The sequence below is a fragment of the Equus asinus genome, chromosome 8, assembly GCF_041296235.1.
Source record: "Equus asinus isolate D_3611 breed Donkey chromosome 8, EquAss-T2T_v2, whole genome shotgun sequence".
Taxonomy (NCBI): domain Eukaryota; kingdom Metazoa; phylum Chordata; class Mammalia; order Perissodactyla; family Equidae; genus Equus; species Equus asinus.
Window position 1 is genome coordinate 10,448,970 of NC_091797.1, and position 19,280 is coordinate 10,468,249.

Consider the following 19,280-nt stretch of genomic DNA (forward strand, 5'->3'; position numbering starts at 1 on the left):
GTACGCAAACTTAACCACTATGCCACTGGGCCGGGCCCTAATATTATCCTTCTTTTGTCTCACAATTTGTTATTGTTGCCAAATGTTTTAAACATCTTTTATTTTACATAAACTTAAAAACCTTGAGAAACCATATTTGTAGATACTTTGATTTTACTGAGTATTTGTATATAATAGAGCAATTTTAATGTTTCTTCTGGGTTGTTAAATTTCCAAAGTTTTGTCTTGTAAATTTAATTTCTGATTAGCGCTTTCTTGCTGAATTTTAAAACTAATTTTCCATAGTTGACAAGATCAAACAGAAACACAGTTTTTTTCAGAGGAGCAGCATTTTTCAGATGAGTTTCCCAGAAACACCAGTGTTGTGAGTTGCCCTGGAAAAAAAAATGGTTTGCATTGCCAAAAGAGTTTGGCCGGCAGCATTGTCGGGTGGAAGAGATTTACGGTACGCATTAGCATATTACAGACTGAGAACTGTGCGGAAGAACCCTGTTGAATCCAGTGTTTCACAAATTCACTTGGTCATGGATTCCTTCTATCAAAGAATATCTATTAACGTCCCTTTGGGAAATTCTGCAGGAGAGTTTTAGAGCGGCCGCTTTTAAGCAAATATAATTAATTTTGTGTTAATTTGAATTACAGATTTGGATGGGATCTAGTTCATTTGGTGTCATTGCAGGAATGTGTTCTCACAGCCTTTCTTATGGGTCATTGATTTTTCTAATTTATGGACAACTTACGCTTTCAGTCTATTTGAATTGTAACTGAGCTGTTTCTTTCACTGTCTGGAATTTGCTTACTGTAACTCCCACCTGCTTATCTTGGGCCAGCCCCCCAGAAGGGTATAAAACATATATGGCAGCTCTTAAATATCTGAAGAAACGATTTTGTACCTTTTTAAAAAAAATTTCTTATCAATCACATACTTCCATTTCCTTTATTTCATTTTCATGTGATAGAATTTTTATATCATACCTTTCTTTTTCTAGCATGTTCTCTTTCATTTTTTGCATTTGAAAATTTTAAGACCGTTGAGTTGGAGGCAGCTGGAGTTGGAGGAAGTCTAGCAGGCATTCGGAACTGTACAGCAAGAGCGCGGGCAAAGCCGTCCACACAGTGGGCTCAGCTCCGTTTATATTCTCTTTCACCTCCCTACCTTTGTGCAGGTTGAGCTGTTTACCTATTTACTTACCTTTACAGTGTTTTTTTTCTGTGTTGCAGAATAACTATTTTCATCTTAACCATTTTCCAGTTTTTTGCAAAGAACATGTATTACTTTTATTATCAGAAAAGAACAAGATACTGTTATTTTGTAAAAATTTACTATTTTCCACTCTTCACTTGCTATAGCAAAGGAAGACAATTGGATATTTCATCTTTCTAGGAGTAAAGGAGTGATATTGGCTAACGTGCTGCTACTCCTAAGGGTATTTGTGTTTCAACCAAGGACTCTTGGAGGGGGTCTTATAAATATTTATGGCCTGAGGGTCAAATTCGGCCACAGTCTGTTTTTTGGTACAGTCCGTGAGCTAAGAATTGTTTTTATATTTTTAAAGAATTGAAAACAGAACAAGAATAATATTTGGAGACACATGAAAATTATATGAAATTCAGAATTCAGTGTCCATAAGTAAAATTGTGCTGACCCTAGCTGTGCCCATTCACGTAAGTGTTGTCATGCCATGTGACCCTTAAAGCCGAAGATATTTACTGTCTGGCTGTTTACAGAAAAAATTTGCCAACTGTGTCTCAGGGGAAGGTTTTGAATAAATTTAGGGTAAAGTTTTGTGTATATTTACTCAGTGGTGAGGGGTGGCCTTTGGTGTCCCCCCTGAATCTCTTTATGAAGATTTTCCTTTCCTATTTGTAAGACCAGCTGTGGTTCTATGAATACGCTTTTATATCATAGCTATTTGCTGAATGAGCTTCCCTCTTTGATTTATGTCACAAAATGGTATTTGAAAAGGCCAGCTCAGTATATTGCTTTACTACATAGGCAAATTTTATTTCTGTCATAATCCTTGTTGAGTCAAGATACAGTGGTGAAAGATAGACCCGTTGCAAATGCACTTCAAATAAGTGTTCAGTAAGTACATGATGCTGACGTAAAGCAGAGGAAATGTTTCCTCTATTGCTCACGTTGGGCCTGTTTCCCAACCAGGTCGTCTGGTAACTCTTTAACTATGTCTATTCTATTTGCTTTTCTCTTACTTAATATATATACACCTCCTTTTTGATCTAGATTAAAGGTTTTATAGTGGTTGGCATTGTCAGCTTTTCTAGCTTTATTAGTATTATGATCAGACCTTTTTTTAAATTAAATATTAATTGATTATCTTTGGAACTATTTTTTAATAAATGCAAATCACACATCTTTTAAAATGTATTTCAGTTGTATGTGCTGGCCCATATGAAACAGTCTAACATCCTGTCTATATTCTGGGCACTGTTATTAATTCTTGTTCAACTGTGACATTACCGTGTGCAAACATTGCTGCCGCTCGCTACCTCAAAGAGTGTGATTAAAATGTGTTTAAGAAAAGCTTTATTGAGATGTGATTTGCACAGTGTAAATTTCACTTGCTTTAATTGTATAATTGAACAATTTTCATTAAATTTACAGAACTCTGCAGCTATTAGCACAGTCTAATTTTAGAATATTCCTCTTGCCCCAAAAAGAAACTTCATGCCCGTTTGCCCTGTTCCTCCGTCTCCCCCCAACGCTAGGCAACCACTGATAGACATTCTATCTCAATAGCTTTGCTTTTCTGGATATTTCACATAAATAGGTTGAGATAATATGTGTTCTTTTGTGTCTGGCTTCTTCCACTTAGCATTATGTTTTCAAGGTTTCTCCATGTGTGGCAGGTATCTTCACTCCTTTTTTATTGTCAAGTAGTATTCCGTTCTATGGCTAGATAACATTTTGTTTAGACAACCTCACACTTGCTTGATTTTTGGGTTGTTTCCACTTTTTTTGCAATTATGAGCAATGCTGCTATAAACATAAACATACAAGTCTTTCTAGGGACAAATGTTTTGATTTCACTTGCATATTTATCTGGGAGTGGAATTTCTGGGTTATGCAGTCAGTCTAGTTTGACATTTTAAGAGACTGCCAATCTGTTTTCCAAAGTGGTCGCACCATTTTATAATTCAACTAGCAGCGTGTGAGGGTTTCCCTTTCTTTAAATCCTTGCTAATACTTGTTATTGTCTGTCTTTTTGATTTTAGCTATCCTAGTGGGAATGAAATGCTATCTCGTGATTTTGCTTTGTAGTTCTCTAATGACTAATGATGTTGAGCCCTTTTTCATGCACTTATTGGCCATGTGTATATCTTCTTTGGTGACATGTCTGTTCAGATCTTTGCCTATTTTTAAATTGGGTTATATGCCCTCTTATTATTGGGTTTTCTTTTATCACTTATGCTTTTGGTGTCATGTATAAGAAATCTTTGCCTAATCCAAGGTCACAAAGATTTACTCCTATATTTTCATCTAACATTTGTAAAATTTCAGCTCTTACATTTAGAGCTTTGATCCATTTTGAGGAAAAGGTTCAAATGAGAGTCCCTTTGCATCTGGATATTCAGTTTCCCAGCACCATTTATTGAAAAGACTATCCCCTCTCCACCAAATTACCTTTGTTCTTTTGTCAAAAACCAGTTGTCCATAAATGTGTGGGTCTATTTTTAGACTTTGTATTGTTTCATTGATCCATATGTCTATTTTTATTAAAAATATTTTAAGATTCATTATTAAGTCTTGAAATTTGATTTTTCTGAACACCTTCCTGTCAGTCATTTGTGAAACCAATTTAGCTGGGGAAGGGGAAATGCTTTGGCAGGTTTGGCATGCAGCAATGGATGTGTCACCTCTGTGTGTCAGTCATTCATTCAGCAGCATATATTTAGTTCCCACTGTGTGATAGGACATGATGCCGGGTATCAAGTCTCATAGATGCCATGATGGGCCCTGGGGGCAAAGACAAATCCCTTGCTAGGAAGTAGCTTGATGGAGTTCATGAATCTTTTTCTCCTTGTAACTGGACAGGCACTCAAGGGCTCACAGCTGAGGGCATGGCTAAGGTCACAGGCAAAGTGCAGATGACTAATCTTTTATTTATTGGACATTTGAATATGTACTGTCTGAAAGGTACTGTGCAAAGGACGAGGCATTTACAATGAGGACCTAAGACAGGGCCCTGTCCTTTTAAGGGGCTTTGTTTATGTATATCATGGACAGAAAACTATTCTATAAGGAAAATGATGATTGATGTCCTCATATAAACCAAGGAATATGGGAACGCAGAAGAGGGAAGCCACAGCCTGACTGACATTTCTGACCTTAAAGGAAAAGTAAGATTTCAGTAGCGAGAGGAAGAGTCAGAACAGAACAGCGTTTCAGGTAAAAGGATTAGTAGCATGAGTACAAGCAGAGAATATGACAGCAGTGGTTTGGGAATGTGACCTCAGCTGTTCAGCTAACATTCTTTCACATTCTCTTAGCGTTTGGGATTGAAAGTGAAACTCGCCTGTTAGGGTGCTGAGGTGCGTGTTTCTGGGAGTGTACCCACAGCTGTGTCCTGTAGCTCACCTCCAGAAATGCGGCCCCTGATTTGCTAGGTGGTACCTGGCTCAAGCCTGCTCTTGGTGAAAGGTCGATTTAAAAGAGAGGGTGCTCAGAACAGGGGCTGGAGAGAAATAACTTCCACTCAAGTTTTAGGCTTTCGTCTGAGACCTAAATGTGGCATCTACTCTGACTTTGATCGTGTACAACTGGGAGGACTAGCTGTTGAGCATTTGTGGTCCGCAGATCTCTGTTGAGTAGGTTGGAATCTGGGAATTTGGCAAAATTGTAACGTCATTTAGGGACTAATCACTTTGAGGAAATTGATAGCATCTTTCAAAGTTTTAATCCTCCTACAGAAGGTATAATTCTGTTGCAGAGATTAATTTTAATAACAGCATATATAACATCTGTCAAATTTTTTTCATTAAATAATGAATGGAATAAACCCGCGTTTATAATTCTATCCAAACGTATCAGTGTCCCAGATATGTATTACAGTGGTTTTATTTTGGAAAATATAAATCATGGTACTGGGGCCTTGGATGTTCATCTGGATTTAAGGTCACTTTTTATTTAACAGAGAAGAGGTGTTAAGCGTGAGCATGGATTCTAGCAGAGGCAGTGGAATCTCATCATCTGGGGGTGTCTTTAAAAATAGTTTCAGTGTTCATCTCCCAGTGACAGTTGTCTTGATCATAATCCTGGGTTATGGGAAAGATTTAATGAAGAGGATGCAACCAGTTGTTCTCCGTTGTTTATTTGTAAGGAACTGAGGAAATGGGCTTATGTTTAAAGAAGAGTGAATTAGTTTGCATATAAAGTATCAGAGAGTATCAAGAATATTATAAAGGTCTTAAAGCTATAAAATATGTACTGAGAGACCCGTAGATTTCCCAGTCCTTGAGAGTTAAAAAGAGATGCAGCAACGGCTGTGTCATCCCTGCCCTTGGTAGTTTCTTGCCCTGGCCAATAATGCTCTGAAAGGGACACCAGGAAGTGCCCACAGTGGAGTGACCCGAAGATATCCGCACTTGCCAGCTCCGCCTCTTCTGGAGCCTTATCCCCCCGCTTATCCCTGGGTGATGTTATTACTTGTCTAGTACTCACTCCTCTCTCTGAGGGCCTCTCTTTCTCCCCGGCCTGGAGCCTGATTCATATCATAACCAGTCCAGCTAGTGGCTTACCGTTGGGTTGAGGACTGGCAGAGCCATGCCAGACATCATCCATGAAGTAGATGGAGTTACTGTTTGAGGCCTTGGCTGCTGCTTTGATTTTGTGTGCACTGAGATTGTAGCTGTTTTTTTTTCTATAAACAGCTGTGTTGTTAAAGGCATTTTAAATGGTGCCAAAAGGAGGGAGGACACTTCTTATTTGGGGCAAGTGTCCGCTTCATTGTTGAATCACTGTATAACAGGTCACGCATTGACACCCTATAGCGCATTCCACAAAAGCCCCGAAGGGGGTAATTCAGCTCAGAAGTATTCAGTAAGCAGTTGCCAACACCAGCAGTTGAATCAGATCTGCCAAGTAGAAAGCTGAAATTTTTATTTGTCTCTTTCCTATCTCTTTTCTGGACCGTTCTCTCCCCACTCACCAGCTGCTGAGGGTCCTCCCGCTGCCTTCTCAAGGTTAAAAGTTTTTCTGGAATCCTACCATGCCCTTCCACCACCCTCCTCCAAAAAAAATTATTCCATCTTCTTGCCAAGTGATTAAGTTTTCTTAATAACTTATCTTAATCAATAATAGATAGGAAGAAAATCAGGGGCTGGCCTGGTGGCGCAGTGGTTAAGTGCGCACCTTCTGCTTTGGTGGCCCGGGGTTTGCTGGTTCGGATCCTGGGTGCGGATGTGGCACCACTTGTTAAGCCATGCTGTGATAGGCATCCCACATATAAAGGAGAGCAAGATGGACATGGATATTAGCTAAGGACCAGTCTTCCTCAGCAAAAAGAGGAGGATTGGTAGTAGATGTTAGCTCAGGGAAAGCTTCCTCAAGAAAAAAGAAAAAAAAGAAAAAGAAAATCAGTCTGATCAGGTGACTTGGCATTAAGGGGCAGATGACTGATAAGCTGCTCTATCCCAGGAGCTATGTTTATTTTCCTATAGGAACTGAATGCATCTCCAATTTCTAATAGTTAATCCGAACCTGACTTAGGAAGTTGGTATGACCTTACCAGACAGTCATTAGTGGGGATTTGGTGAGAAAAAAGACATTTTTTGAACTAGTCATAAATTTTTGTTATGCTGTGATTTAAACAAAGCTAATTTAAAAATATTTAAAATAATTTTACATGATTTTTATTGAAAATATGCATAATTCTGTTTCAAAACTTTTTCAGTAAAAGCTAGAATTTGAAGATGCAGTGGAATCTGTTTACAATGGTGGTAAAGGACGGGACTTCGGTGCCGTAGGTGTAGACGACCTGTGTTAAACAGGCTTATGTCTAGTTATGTTTTTTAGGACCTGGCACAAATGAACTCGTGTAGTACTTAGCTAATATAATAGTATTCTCAGTTGTCATCATTTGTCTTGTTATTAAATTGCTATGGTCACGTATATATGTTTGTATCAAAATTTAGAAGTGCTAAGTGATCATAACACCCACTTTTCCCAGCTCTTTCTCTTTGTTGCCCAAATTGGGAGAAGGTAAGCATAGTGAGAAAGAGGTGAGCATAAAGATGCTAGTGATTGGTTCCTTCTCTTTTCCTTATGCTGTTACTGAAAACGGCTCTTGTTAGATGGCACTTAGCATGATCTTTTGAAGTGGTAAATGGTTGAAAGATTTATCTAAGTAATGAGCTAGCAGGATATTTGAAAAACTTTTAAAAGGCGAGTCCCATATCCTTCTGCCAAACATCACTGGGTTTTGCCCTCAGTGACTGAATACTGGACAGAAGCATCCCTCCATCTCACCTAAAATACCTCACTCCCTTTTGTAAAGACCCCGTGGAATGGATAGTGCGGATGTCTTTATAGACCAATGCTGCTTTGTTTGATTGTAGTATGGAGGTTGTCTAGACCACATCTTTAATAAAAATTAACTCCCCCAAACAGTGGGCAGACACGAAAAGATTAGCATGCAGAGTAATTGATTTGTGAATTTATTTTTCTCTTTCAGTTACATTATTTTTAACTGCTCAGCCCCAAGACCTGTACAGCTCTGCAAGCAATAAAGATCAGCAGGCTGAGGGGAAAAGCCACAGAAAAATCGATTTTTGTCTGTCTTCTTTGACAAAAGGGACGAACTAGAGGGAGAGAGAGAGAACCAAACCCAAATCCAAAATAAATTGCTACAGAAAAGAGCTACATGCTTCAAAAATTTAAAAAATTGAAATAGCCTTTTAAAAAGGTTCCTACAAGAATGATGAAACTTCAGAAGAGAACATAAAAAAATACCTAGGTTGAAACTATGATTAAAATGCCCCCAAATCTTAAAGATTGGATCAGTAATATAAATGCTTTTATTTTATTTGACTACCTATAGGTCTATCTTGTAGTGAAAGACTAGAGAAGACTTTTTGTTTTTGCTTGTTATTTTAATTGATTGTAGGTTGTCAACCTGAAAGCTTAGAAGAGAAGTCTTTTTTGTCAAAGAACTAATCGGGTCCAATGTGGAGCAGGCAGATTATTTGTACTGCCTAGGACCAACAGTGATTTGTTTAAAAGTCTGCATTATTTTATTCATCAGTATCTTAAGATGTATGACAAATATGTTTATTTTATAGTTTAAAAAAACAGTAAGGGAGATGAATTATGTATGGCTCTATTGCTTACCTAACATATTGCCTAAAAAAAGCATGACCTCCTTTTTATTACATCAGATAAAGCTATTTCCCTATTATACTTACCTGCACCAACTTAGAATTCATGGTCACTTTGGGAGAATCTGAGCTGTAGTTTTATTCTTGCACAACTCTTGAAGAAATAGTACTGAAATAAATTTGTAATAAACAAAACTGTTCAGATAAGGTAAGTACCTAAGAGAACACATTGTTTTTAAGCATTTGTGTGTATTTTAAAAGCATCAATTTACTTATCAATAATTGATATGGTAATATATTGAAATAGATCATTTTTATTTATTTTTTGAAGTAGGGCTTCTCAGGTGCTCTCCCAGGAGAATGTGGTAGCTTATTTTGCGTGAGTATATTTGTTTGAAGTAAAAAATAATTGCATTGAAGAACATTTTAATTCATAGTTTTCCCTGAAGCGATCTCCCTTCTCTTCACCTAGTTAGTACAGGCAACTGTAGGTTTATTGTAGGTTTGGTTCCAGACCACTGCAATAAAGCGAATTACACAAATCTTGGGTTTCCCACTGCATGTAAAAGTTATGTTTATACTATCTGTAGTCTATTAAAGTGTGCAATAGCATTATATCTAAAAAATCCAATGTGCATACCTTAATTCAAAAATACTTTATTGCTAAAAAATGCTAACCATCATCTGAGCCTTCAGCAAGCCATAACCTGTTTGCAGGTGGAGGGTCTTGCCTCAGTGTTGATGGCTGCTGACTCATCAGGGTGGTGGCTGCTGACGGGCTAGGGTGGCTGGGGCAATTTTTAAAAATAGGACAAAAATGAAGTTTCTTGTATCAGTTGACTCTTCCTTTCACAGATGATTTCTCTGTAGCATGTGATGCTGTTTGACAGCATTTTACCTACAGTAGAACTTTCAAAATTAGAGGCAGTCCTCTCAAACCCTGCTACTGCTTTTTCCACTAAGTTTATGTAATATTCTAAATCGTTTTATGTCATTTTCACAGTCTTCAGAGCATCTTCACCAGGAGTAGATTCCATCTCAAGAAACCACTTTCTGTGCTCATCCCTAAGAAGCAACTCCTCATGCATTAAAGTTTTACCATGAGATTGCAGCAATTCAGTCACATCTTCAGGCTCCACTTCTCTTTTTTTTGAGGAAGATTAGCCCTGAGCTAACGTCTGCCACCAATCCTCTTTTTGCTGATGAACATTGGCCCTGAGCTAACATCCATGCCCATCTTCCTCTACTTTATATGTGGGATGCCTGCCATAGCATGTCTTGATAAGCAATACGTAGGTCTGCACCTAGGATCCGAACTCACGAACCCTGGGCTGCCTAAGCAGAGTGTGCGAACTTAACCACTATGCCACTGGCCTGGCCCCCTGCAGGCTCTACTTCTAATTTTAGTTTTCTTGCCATTTCTATCACATGTGCAGTGATTTCCTCCACTGAAGTCTAGAACCCTTCCACGTCATCCATGAAGGCTGGAATCATATTCTTCCAAACTCTTGCTAATGTTGATATTTTGACCTCTTCCCATGTTCTTATGGCATCTAGAATGGTGAATCCTTTCCAGAAGGTTTTCAATTTATTTTGCCCAGATCTGTCAGAGGAATCCCTATCTATGGCAGCTATAGCCTTATGAAATGTATTTATTGAATAATAGAACTCAAAAGTTGAAATTACTCCTTGATCCACAGGCTGCAGAATGGATGTTGTATTAGGATGCATGAAAACAAAATTAATCTCGGCGTACATCTCCATCAGAGCTCTTGGGTGACCAGGTGCCTTGTCAACGAGCAGTAATATTTTGAAAGGGATCTTTTTTTCTGAGCAGTAGGTCTCAAGAGTGGGCTTACAATATTCAGTAAACAATGTTGTAAACAGATGTGCTGTCATCCAGGCTTTGTTGCATTTACAGAGCACAGGTGGAGTAGATTTAGCATAATTCTTAAGGGCCCTAGGATTTTCGGAATGGTAAATGAGCACTCGCTTCAACTTAAAGTCACCTGCTGCATTAACCCCCAACAGGAGAGTCAGACTGTCCTTTAAAGCTTTGAAGCTAGATTTTTGACTTCTCCTCTCCAGCTATGAAAGTCCTAGACAGCATCTTATTCCTATATATGGCTGTTTTGTCTGCGTTGAAAATCTCTTGTTCAGTGTAGCCACCTTCAGTAATGATCTCAGCTAGATCTTCTGGAGAACTTGCTGCAGCTTCTACATCAGTGCTTGCTGCATCACTTTGCCGTTTTCTGTTATGGAGACGGCTTTTCTCCTTAAACCTCATGAACCGACCTCTGCTGGCTTCAAACTTGTCTTCTGCAGCTTCCTCCCCTCTCTCAGCTTTCACAGAATTGAAGAGAGTTAGGGCCTTGCTCTGGATTAGGCTTTGGCTCAAGGGAATGTTGTGGCTGGTTTGATCTTCTGTCCAGACCACTAAAACTTTCTGCATATCAGCAATAAGGTTGTTTTGCTTTCTTGTCATTTGTGTGTTCACTGTGATAACACTTTTAATTTCCTTCAAGAACTTTGCCTTTGCATTTACAACTTGGCTAACTGTTTGGCGCAAGAGGTGTTGCTTTCGGCCTATTTGGGCTTTTGACATGCCATAATCATTTCTAGCTTTTGATTTAAAGTGAGAGATGTGTGACTCTTCCTGTCTTTTGAACATTTAGAAGCCATTGTAGGGTTATTAACTGGCCAAGTTTCACTATTGTTGTCTCGGGGGATAGGGAGGTCTAAGGAGAGGGAGAGAGATGGGGGAACCACCAGTGGGTAGGGCAGTCAGAACACAGACAATATTTATGGATTAAGTTCACCGTCTAATGTGGGTGCGGTTTGTGGTGCCCAAAAACAATTACAATGGTAACATCAAAGATCACTGATCAGAGATCGCTGTAACAAATATCATAGTACAGTTATGTACCACATAACTATGTTTCGGTCAACGACAGACTGCATTTGTGATGGTGGTCCCATAAGATCAGTACCATACAGCATAGGTGTGTAGTAGGCTATACCGTCTAGGTTTGTGTATGGGCACTCTGTGATGTTCACGCAACGACGAAATTGCCTAATGACACATCTCTCAGAACGTACCCCCATCGTTAAGTGACACGCAACTGTACTGAAAAAATTTGAAATATTGCCTGAATTACCAACATGTGACAGAGATGCAAAGTGAGCAAACGCTGTCGGAAAAATGGTGCTGATAGACTTGCTCAACGCAGCGTTGCCACAAACCTTCAATTTGTAAAAATGCAATTATCTGCAAAGCGCAATAAAGCAAAGTGCAATAAAACGAGGTACACCTGTACAAGACAGTGAGATGATCTCATTTGAGACGAGACTTCTTTTATTATTTATGTCCCTTTCTAAAGATAGCCGGTTGTTTTCCAGAACACTGTATCCTTTAGATGTAGGACTTCTTTAAGAGAGGACTGTGACTCCTTCCCGTGGCTGACGTTTTGCTCCTTGCTGCTGTGCTGGGATGTGAGCATTTCACCCGGGGTTCGCTGATTGAAGGTCCTTCATCAGCCTCTTCCTGAGGGACCTTTCCTCCATTATTCTGTACAGATTGGACCTTGGCGGCTTTATCTGTCGTTTGGGTTCGCTCAAATAATGGGGAGGAGGCTTTTATGTTGATCAGAGACACTGTGTCCTCATTCTGCTTAAAAGCCTGCACTTGTTCTCTTTGCTGAGGAAATGTCTAAACTTCTTAAAGTGGCGCGTGAAGCCACCATGTCTCCCGGCCACCTGTCCTCCCTCACTTTCCGCTTCCCATTTCCCTGAGTTCACGGACTGCTTTCTTCCATGAAACTCACCATACAGCTGCATCCTTGCCTTTTTTCTTTGTTCTTGTCCCTCCCTGCCTTTGGAACATTCCCATCTTCTTTGCTGGGAGGACTTCTTAGATTCCAGACTTGGTTAAAGCTCCTCTCGAAGTTTCTGTCACCTCAGACTACAGGCTTCAAGAGCCGGAACTCTCTTATTGTTCATCTTTGTACCCTTAGAAGTTCAGTGATACCCTGGTATATAATGGGTGCTTAATAAATATTTAGTGACCTGAGTCGAGTTGTAGCTACGTGGTAGCAATAAGTTTAAATATAGGAAGTAAAATTTTTGTGGAATTTGTCTAGATTAACATCAACCAATACAAAGTCTGACTTTTGAAAAAGGTAGTGTTGAATGTTAAATAAGTGATATGAAGATCTTACCTTCAAGGGTGGGTTTGATTTAGCCCACGTAAAACCGAGCAATTATAAGTTAACAAAATGAAATTTTTAGAGTAATATTTTTGATCCATTAAGCCATTTAGATCATACAGACTGGCATAGTCTACTCTATGCTCTCTCACAAGTAAACTTGAAATATTGTCTATGTCATCATCACCAGTGCCTTGTTTGGAATACCCCTTTTTTGCCATTTTGTTTTCCTTCCTTAGGCTACTCTTCTTAAGCAAAAGATTAGTGCCCTCTGGGGTGAACCACAGGTGCAGTGTCGTCAACACATTTTAAAAAGCCCTGCAAAATTCTGGGAGAATTGTATGAAATGCAGAAAATGATGCTTTGTCCTTATTATGTAATTCAAGTTACATAATTTAGTCCCAGAGTATCTCAGAGTGCTTTCATTTTGCTCGTCAATTCCTCTGGCACTATGTATTCTGACAGTGTTTTGTCCCACAGGGAGAAAACATCCAAAATGAGAAGAAAGAATGTTTCATTAAAACTTGAAACTGGAAGGTTCCGACTGTTGGCAGTTAGTGTCGTCATCTGTGAAGGACTCAGACTGAGGGCAAAATATAAAGCTTTTCTGTGTCACCTGAACTATTTAATTCTTTCCTCTCTTTCCCCTAAATTGATCACTTGATCAGATATTTTTCTAGAATGCCAGGTATTTCCACCTGGTTTATCCACTACCACTCCTTCCCCATAATGTTGATTGTTGATTTTTGATTTGTAATTGACACTCTCTTTTATCCCATTCTTTTGTGGTGAGGAAAATGAGCCAGTATTTATAAATCACTTAGCACTGGTTCAGGTACCTAGTGATAACTCATCGTGTATGTATTTTTGTTTATTATTGTTAATAATGGTGACATTTGTTTTACACAGAATAGTAAGGATGATAATGTTATATTTATGTAGCATTTTTCATCTACAGGATTTCTGTAGACCCACAGAGTAATCACCTGAGACAGGAAAAAGGGGCAGGAGTACATGATAACCATTGCCTCAGGATTTTTTCAAGCATTACAGAAGTTAAATTAGTCTATTTCTGTATTTTCTTCTAAAAATTTTAAGAAATTGAGCCCCAAGTCTTCAGAGTAGCTTTCCATTTTACATATAGTCTTTTAGGTTGACACATTGATTTTAAAACATGATGATAATTTTATTTTCGGATCATGGAATTTTTATTCTCTAGTTTGAACTAGAGGCCGTCTGTTTTCAAAGGTTTATTTTGCAGATGAGAAAGTTGAGGCCTAGAGATTTGAGCTGGTGCAGTTTATGAGCGCCGTGGCAGAAGCAAAACTAAACGCAGGTCTCCTAATTCTTCTTCCCTCATAACATGTTTTCTCTTTTCTTAACGTGGTTTTGCATGGCATGATGTTATTATTCTCCTTCTCTAAACATGCCTAATTTAATTTTTCTTTATTGTTGCATAAATATGATGGTGAAAAGTGACACCCGGTTTTAGAAAATTGCCCTGATGCAGAAGCTTTAGTTCAGTCTGGCAGAGCAAGTTGTGAAACTGCCTTCCTATGAAATAAGTGTTCAGAATCACACCCCATCTTTAACCGTCCTGGAGTGATAGTGACGTAGGAAGTGGGTATGGAGTGAAGTGTGACTCTGGCAGGGCGAGGGTGGGTGTAGCAGACCAGAGAGCATGGAATTCTCAGCGCTCTGTGTTAGTTACTGAAATGGGAGGTCCCACCCTGATCGTGTGCTTGTCTTCCACTGCCCCTGCTGTGTGCTGAGGATGTCAGAGCTGCACAATAAAGTCATTTATTTTGAGAGATTAAGCAGCTGGCTGAGGACCAGGAACTACATAATATTGTTTACATCAATGTGATCACTTATGTCCCTGTTCAGGCTCTTTGAGCATTAGGCAGCTTTCTGGTTATGCTGGAGATGCACAGAGAAGTACCTGGATTTAGATGCATTGATGTGCACAGAATTCACAAGCTGAGCTCGTCTGTCTATTTTTAAGCAGGGCCTTAGCCTTATAAATTAAACTCATAGCTTGGAATGGGACTAAGTGAATTCTTACAGGACTCTCATATGTGAGTACAAAATTAAGTATTAGTGCTCAATTTCACTAAGTTACTTATCTGCATACATATGATAGTAGTAGATGTGTTCCTGAAAAGATCCTTGAAAATTGATTCCTCTCTGAAATATTGTCGAGTACTTGAGGGGATTGTCATTTAATGGTGTCTCAAGGTAAACGTTATAGTGGAGGGGATAATCCTTTTGTAACTTATTTGGATATTTACATACTTTCTAAATAAGGATTGCTGAAATGTGTTATGATATGCTTTTTTTGGGGGGGAATAAAGTGTTTTTTAAGCTTTCTTTTACTGTTGTGTAATCATCTTGTGTCACTAAAGATTTAACTGATATTCCCTGGGAATTAGGAAGTCAAAATAGGATGTCAGTTTGTGAGGGTGACACTTGCTTAAAGTAATTTTTGACTCGCTTTCAGTTTTATTGGTCATTTTGTATGTACTATTGACATTAGCAGTTACTTAGAGCTATATGAGCCTAAGTTTAATACTTATATTATTTGAAGTTGATGATGCATAGATGGGTAATTTAATATTAAAAGGTTCTGTGATTTAGGCAAAAAGTCCCAGAATACTGGGTATAGGAGCCAGTGAATTTGTCTAAAACTCTTAAGCAAATTTTCCTCTTCATTAATCAAAAATATTTTGACACTAATAAAAGATACTGCAAAATATCAGTCAACTGAGATTATAAAGTTTGATGGCATTTAAACTACTTTTTTAGACTGAAAGACAACTATCAAAGGTTTGCTTCCAGTTTACATTAGGCCTTTTCTTGTTATGTAGTCAGATAGTTGTGATCCTACTTTAGGTCTTTTTCTTATTTTGTGCTGTATATTCACGTGACATTTTGCAAAGAAGATTGACTCATATGTACAAAACCTTCAGAGTTTACTCCCCAGACTGACAGGCATGTAGGGCTGATGGCCTGCGTGTGCTGTAGCTGGGCCTCTGGTCTCTACCTCTTTCTGGACCGCTGCTTTGGCTCCTTTGATGAGAGCAGCGCAAAGTAACGCCGCCCAGAATCACCAAAAGATGAGAAAATGGAAATGTGCTAACCCTCTGTGGAGCAGCCATCTTCCCAGCCTGCGTCAGCCTATGTCTGTCTGGGGCGAACCTCACAGGAGGCCAAGGATGTGCAGGAGACATCCCCACTTGGCGGGCTGAACAGAGCTTTTGGGAGATCTTTGTGGTTTGAGCTCTGAAATCACAAGCTTAAATGAGGCCTGTGGAGTGGAGGAAGAAGCTGTTATAGGTTGGGTGTTAACTCTGTGCCAGTGTTCATGTGGTCGTGAAAACCCTCCACCACAAGAAGACTTACGTTGTGCAGAGGCCATCTAACCCGACATATATGAATTTTAAAAACCTTTTTATTTTGAAATAACTATGAACTCACAGGAAGTTTCAAAAATCGTACACAGAGTCTCATGTACCCTTCACCTAGCTTACATCTATGGGTCTTAAAAGTGTGGAGTGTGTATCTCTGGCATCCTGGATCTTGTGTCACCAAGGGTGAAAGACACGCTGGGGCTAAAATCTCGCCCCTCTTGCTAAGCTGGCTCTGGTTGCTGTGTCAGGAATCATGAATAAGGTCATTGCCATTGCCTATATTTAAAAAATTGTAATCCCGTGTCTTTGTCCAGGCTTATATTTATTCTAGCATATTAAATATGTAATAATTCTATTTGTTTTTATGAATTATTAATTTGAAATTTACTTTTTAAAATTTTTAAATGTAAGTTTAGTTTTTGTTTTTTTTTTTAAAGATTGGCACCTGAGCTAACATCTGTTGTCAATCTTCTTTTCTTTTTATTTTTCTTCTTCTCCCAAAGTCCCCCAGTATATAGTTGTGTATTCTAGTTGTGGGTCCTTCTGGCTCTGCTAATGTGGGACACCGCCTCAGCATGGCCTGATGAGTGGTGTTAGGTTCGTGCCCGGGATCCGAACTGGTGAAACCCTGGACCACCGAAGCGGAGCACACGACTTCACCACTCAGCCATGGGGCCAGCCCCTAAATTTAGTTTTTAAGTGATGAGAGAATCAAAATTTAAAAATTGCTTCATGAATGAACACCGTAGGAGGAATGTTTCCCACTTGGCCCCTCTCGTGTGAGTTTTAAGGATGATCCTGGGTTCCAGGACGAAAAGTTTGAGAACTACTTTTCTCTGTGTAGGTTCGAAAACATGTGAACGACCTCTACGAAGACTTGAGGGATGGACACAATCTGATCTCTCTTTTAGAGGTTCTTTCTGGAGACACCTTGGTAAGTTTTAAATTTCTTAATTTGCTTTGAAGAACACACAGTCCTCTCTGCATATGACCAGTATGTTTTCAGCACAGACTATTCAGATTTTTGCAACAGTCATCTTTTGAGCTGTGAATTCTGCCTGAAAAAGTGAATTCAGGTTAGATTCCTAATCATTTTCAAACTTCAAATGATGTGAATTTGGGAGATTGAATCGCTTTGATTACTTTGCTTGTATAATCAATTCTGTAATTAAAATACTATTTTTGTTCTCCCTTTTTTTTTTTACCTTTGGGTTTTTTTGCTTAGCAGGAGTTGGATGCATAATATAACCACATATTAAAAGACTCACAAATAGCGAGGAAATAAACATTGCTTTCTGAAAACTGGTCTAACCCATTCCACAGGTGTCATTTCTTTTTTTGTGGACATTACTTCCCCTTCTTGGTTACTTGTTCTCCTTCATTCTGTTCTGTTCATGCTCTTCTTTTCATTTCTGGTCTGTCTTGTGTCTTTGCTGTCCTATCTTCTGTCTGTTGTATTCATTAGCCAAGGGAGCGAGATTTTTTGAAGACCTTACGATTGGTGAGTGCAACAGAAGCATGCGAATATGAACAGCATGAGGATGTGGAGGATGAGGATAAGGGGGTAGGTGTCGGCCCCCATAACTCGACTAACCTAGCTGTTACAGTGTGGTGAGCGCTAACGGGATAGGGAAGTAACCCACGGGTTCGGGCTCCTTTTTAGGAAACTATAGAAAGGACCAAAACCCATAGTGAGGTGGATGTGTGTGTACCAAAAAATTAGACAAAGGAAATATTTTCTCTTTAAATTTATTTATACATTGCTGTGCCCTGCATGGTAACTGAACATAGGCGCTTAAATTATATGATGGTATTTTAGCTAAAGAATTTTAAATACATTTTATGTAAATACAGAAATCTTGATAACTAACCTGCTAATTTTTATGCAAATTTATTCAATTCTGGAATTTAAATTTCAAACATGGCAACTCTTTATTGCTTTATTTGAAAGAATCTCTGGAAATTTAATAATTAAGCTTATGCTTTAAATCTTACCTGTTGGCAATAAGGTATATGATGGACATTCTTTACCTATCTTCCATGTCTCATTTTATTTAGAAGAGGGGAAGGTTTTCAAATCTAGAGTCCTGATAGAACGCATAGAGCTGTTTCATCCTGTGACTTAGTTGACGTCAGCCCACCTTCACAAGACACATGTGCGTCTTCTGTCATCCACATCCATAGTGCCCCCCCAATTTCATTGGAAATTGTGCTTTTTTGGATCCAGTGGGTGAATTGATCAACATCATTTCTCCCTAATTTTCCATTCTGTGGTCTGCTGTCTGGTTTATTATGGTGCCTTTGGCTTCAGCAACCTATGTATATATGAGAAGCTAAGCTGTCAGTTTTCTTTTTTCTTTTTTTCCCTTTGGAAGGTTTTATGTGGTAAATTTCATCTCCATTCTTTGTATTTTTGTTAAGCATTTTCTCAGCTCTGTTTCTTATGTTTTCCGTCTGCTGACTTAGAACGTTTCTTAAGAGAAACGGCATCAAGGGAGAAGAATTATGGTTTGTCAGTTTTCCTGAGACAGTAAATAATCATGTCCATCCCCAAGTAGTGTAAAACTATTACAGAGTCCAACTGATTTTGTGAAAAAGCTAAAATAAAATAAAGAGGAAATATCTTATATGGCTTTAATTGCTTTTCTCTCTTCCTCTGTCGTGGCTAAAAAACTCCACTGTCTTTCTCCTTCTTGGTGATTTTTATACTAACTGCATGCTACTTTACGTCATTTTCATTAACATGCCAATACATAGATAACTATAAAAACCCTCTTGATAATCGTTAGAGTTTATTAAGAAGGCGGAAATGGGGAAAGGTATTTAATTCTTTTTGGACATCCATAGCTAAAGAACCGTAGGCAAGAATTGTAGTACAGGGAATATAAAAAAGTCTATATGTTCTATGGTATTTTCTCTTTTCCTTTTGTTTAAATAAAACATTTGGAATAAAGTATGTATTTAAATAAAACGTATTTGGAAAAATCTCTAGTAGTTTAAATTCAATCCCAGATAATAAAAAAATAATTTAAAATATCTTTAAAAGATGTAATGGGTTTACCCGAACAGTAAATACTGTTTTGACATATTAAGAGAGCATAAAGTAGCTTTTTATAGTATATTTAGCATAAGTATATTTAGCATGGTCAGTGGTATCAAAAACTATAGTGTTTTTTATACCTTGCATTTTTCTATTCTTAGCCCCGAGAGAAAGGTCGGATGCGTTTCCACAGACTACAGAATGTACAAATTGCACTTGACTATTTGAAAAGACGCCAGGTATGATGCCTTACATAGACCGTAATCATAAACATATGTGATTGAGTGAATC

At 38.5% G+C, this 19,280-nt stretch overlaps 1 protein-coding gene across 46 annotated transcripts in view; it reads left to right on the top strand.

Moving 5' to 3' along the window:
- The window catches only part of DST (dystonin), a 438,190-nt gene that overhangs the window by 203,087 nt on the left and 215,823 nt on the right, over nucleotides 1-19,280 (top strand). For 22 of the 46 annotated variants that reach the window (XM_070514637.1, XM_070514639.1, XM_070514651.1 and 19 more), the window contains 3 exons: nucleotides 16,794-16,883; nucleotides 17,415-17,513; nucleotides 19,151-19,228. In XM_070514637.1, the coding sequence (XP_070370738.1) occupies nucleotides 16,794-16,883; nucleotides 17,415-17,513; nucleotides 19,151-19,228 (267 nt within the window). The remainder of the gene's footprint in view (nucleotides 1-16,793; nucleotides 16,884-17,414; nucleotides 17,514-19,150; nucleotides 19,229-19,280) is intronic. The other 24 variants (XM_070514649.1, XM_044776906.2, XM_070514677.1 and 21 more) reach the window with 2 other exon arrangements.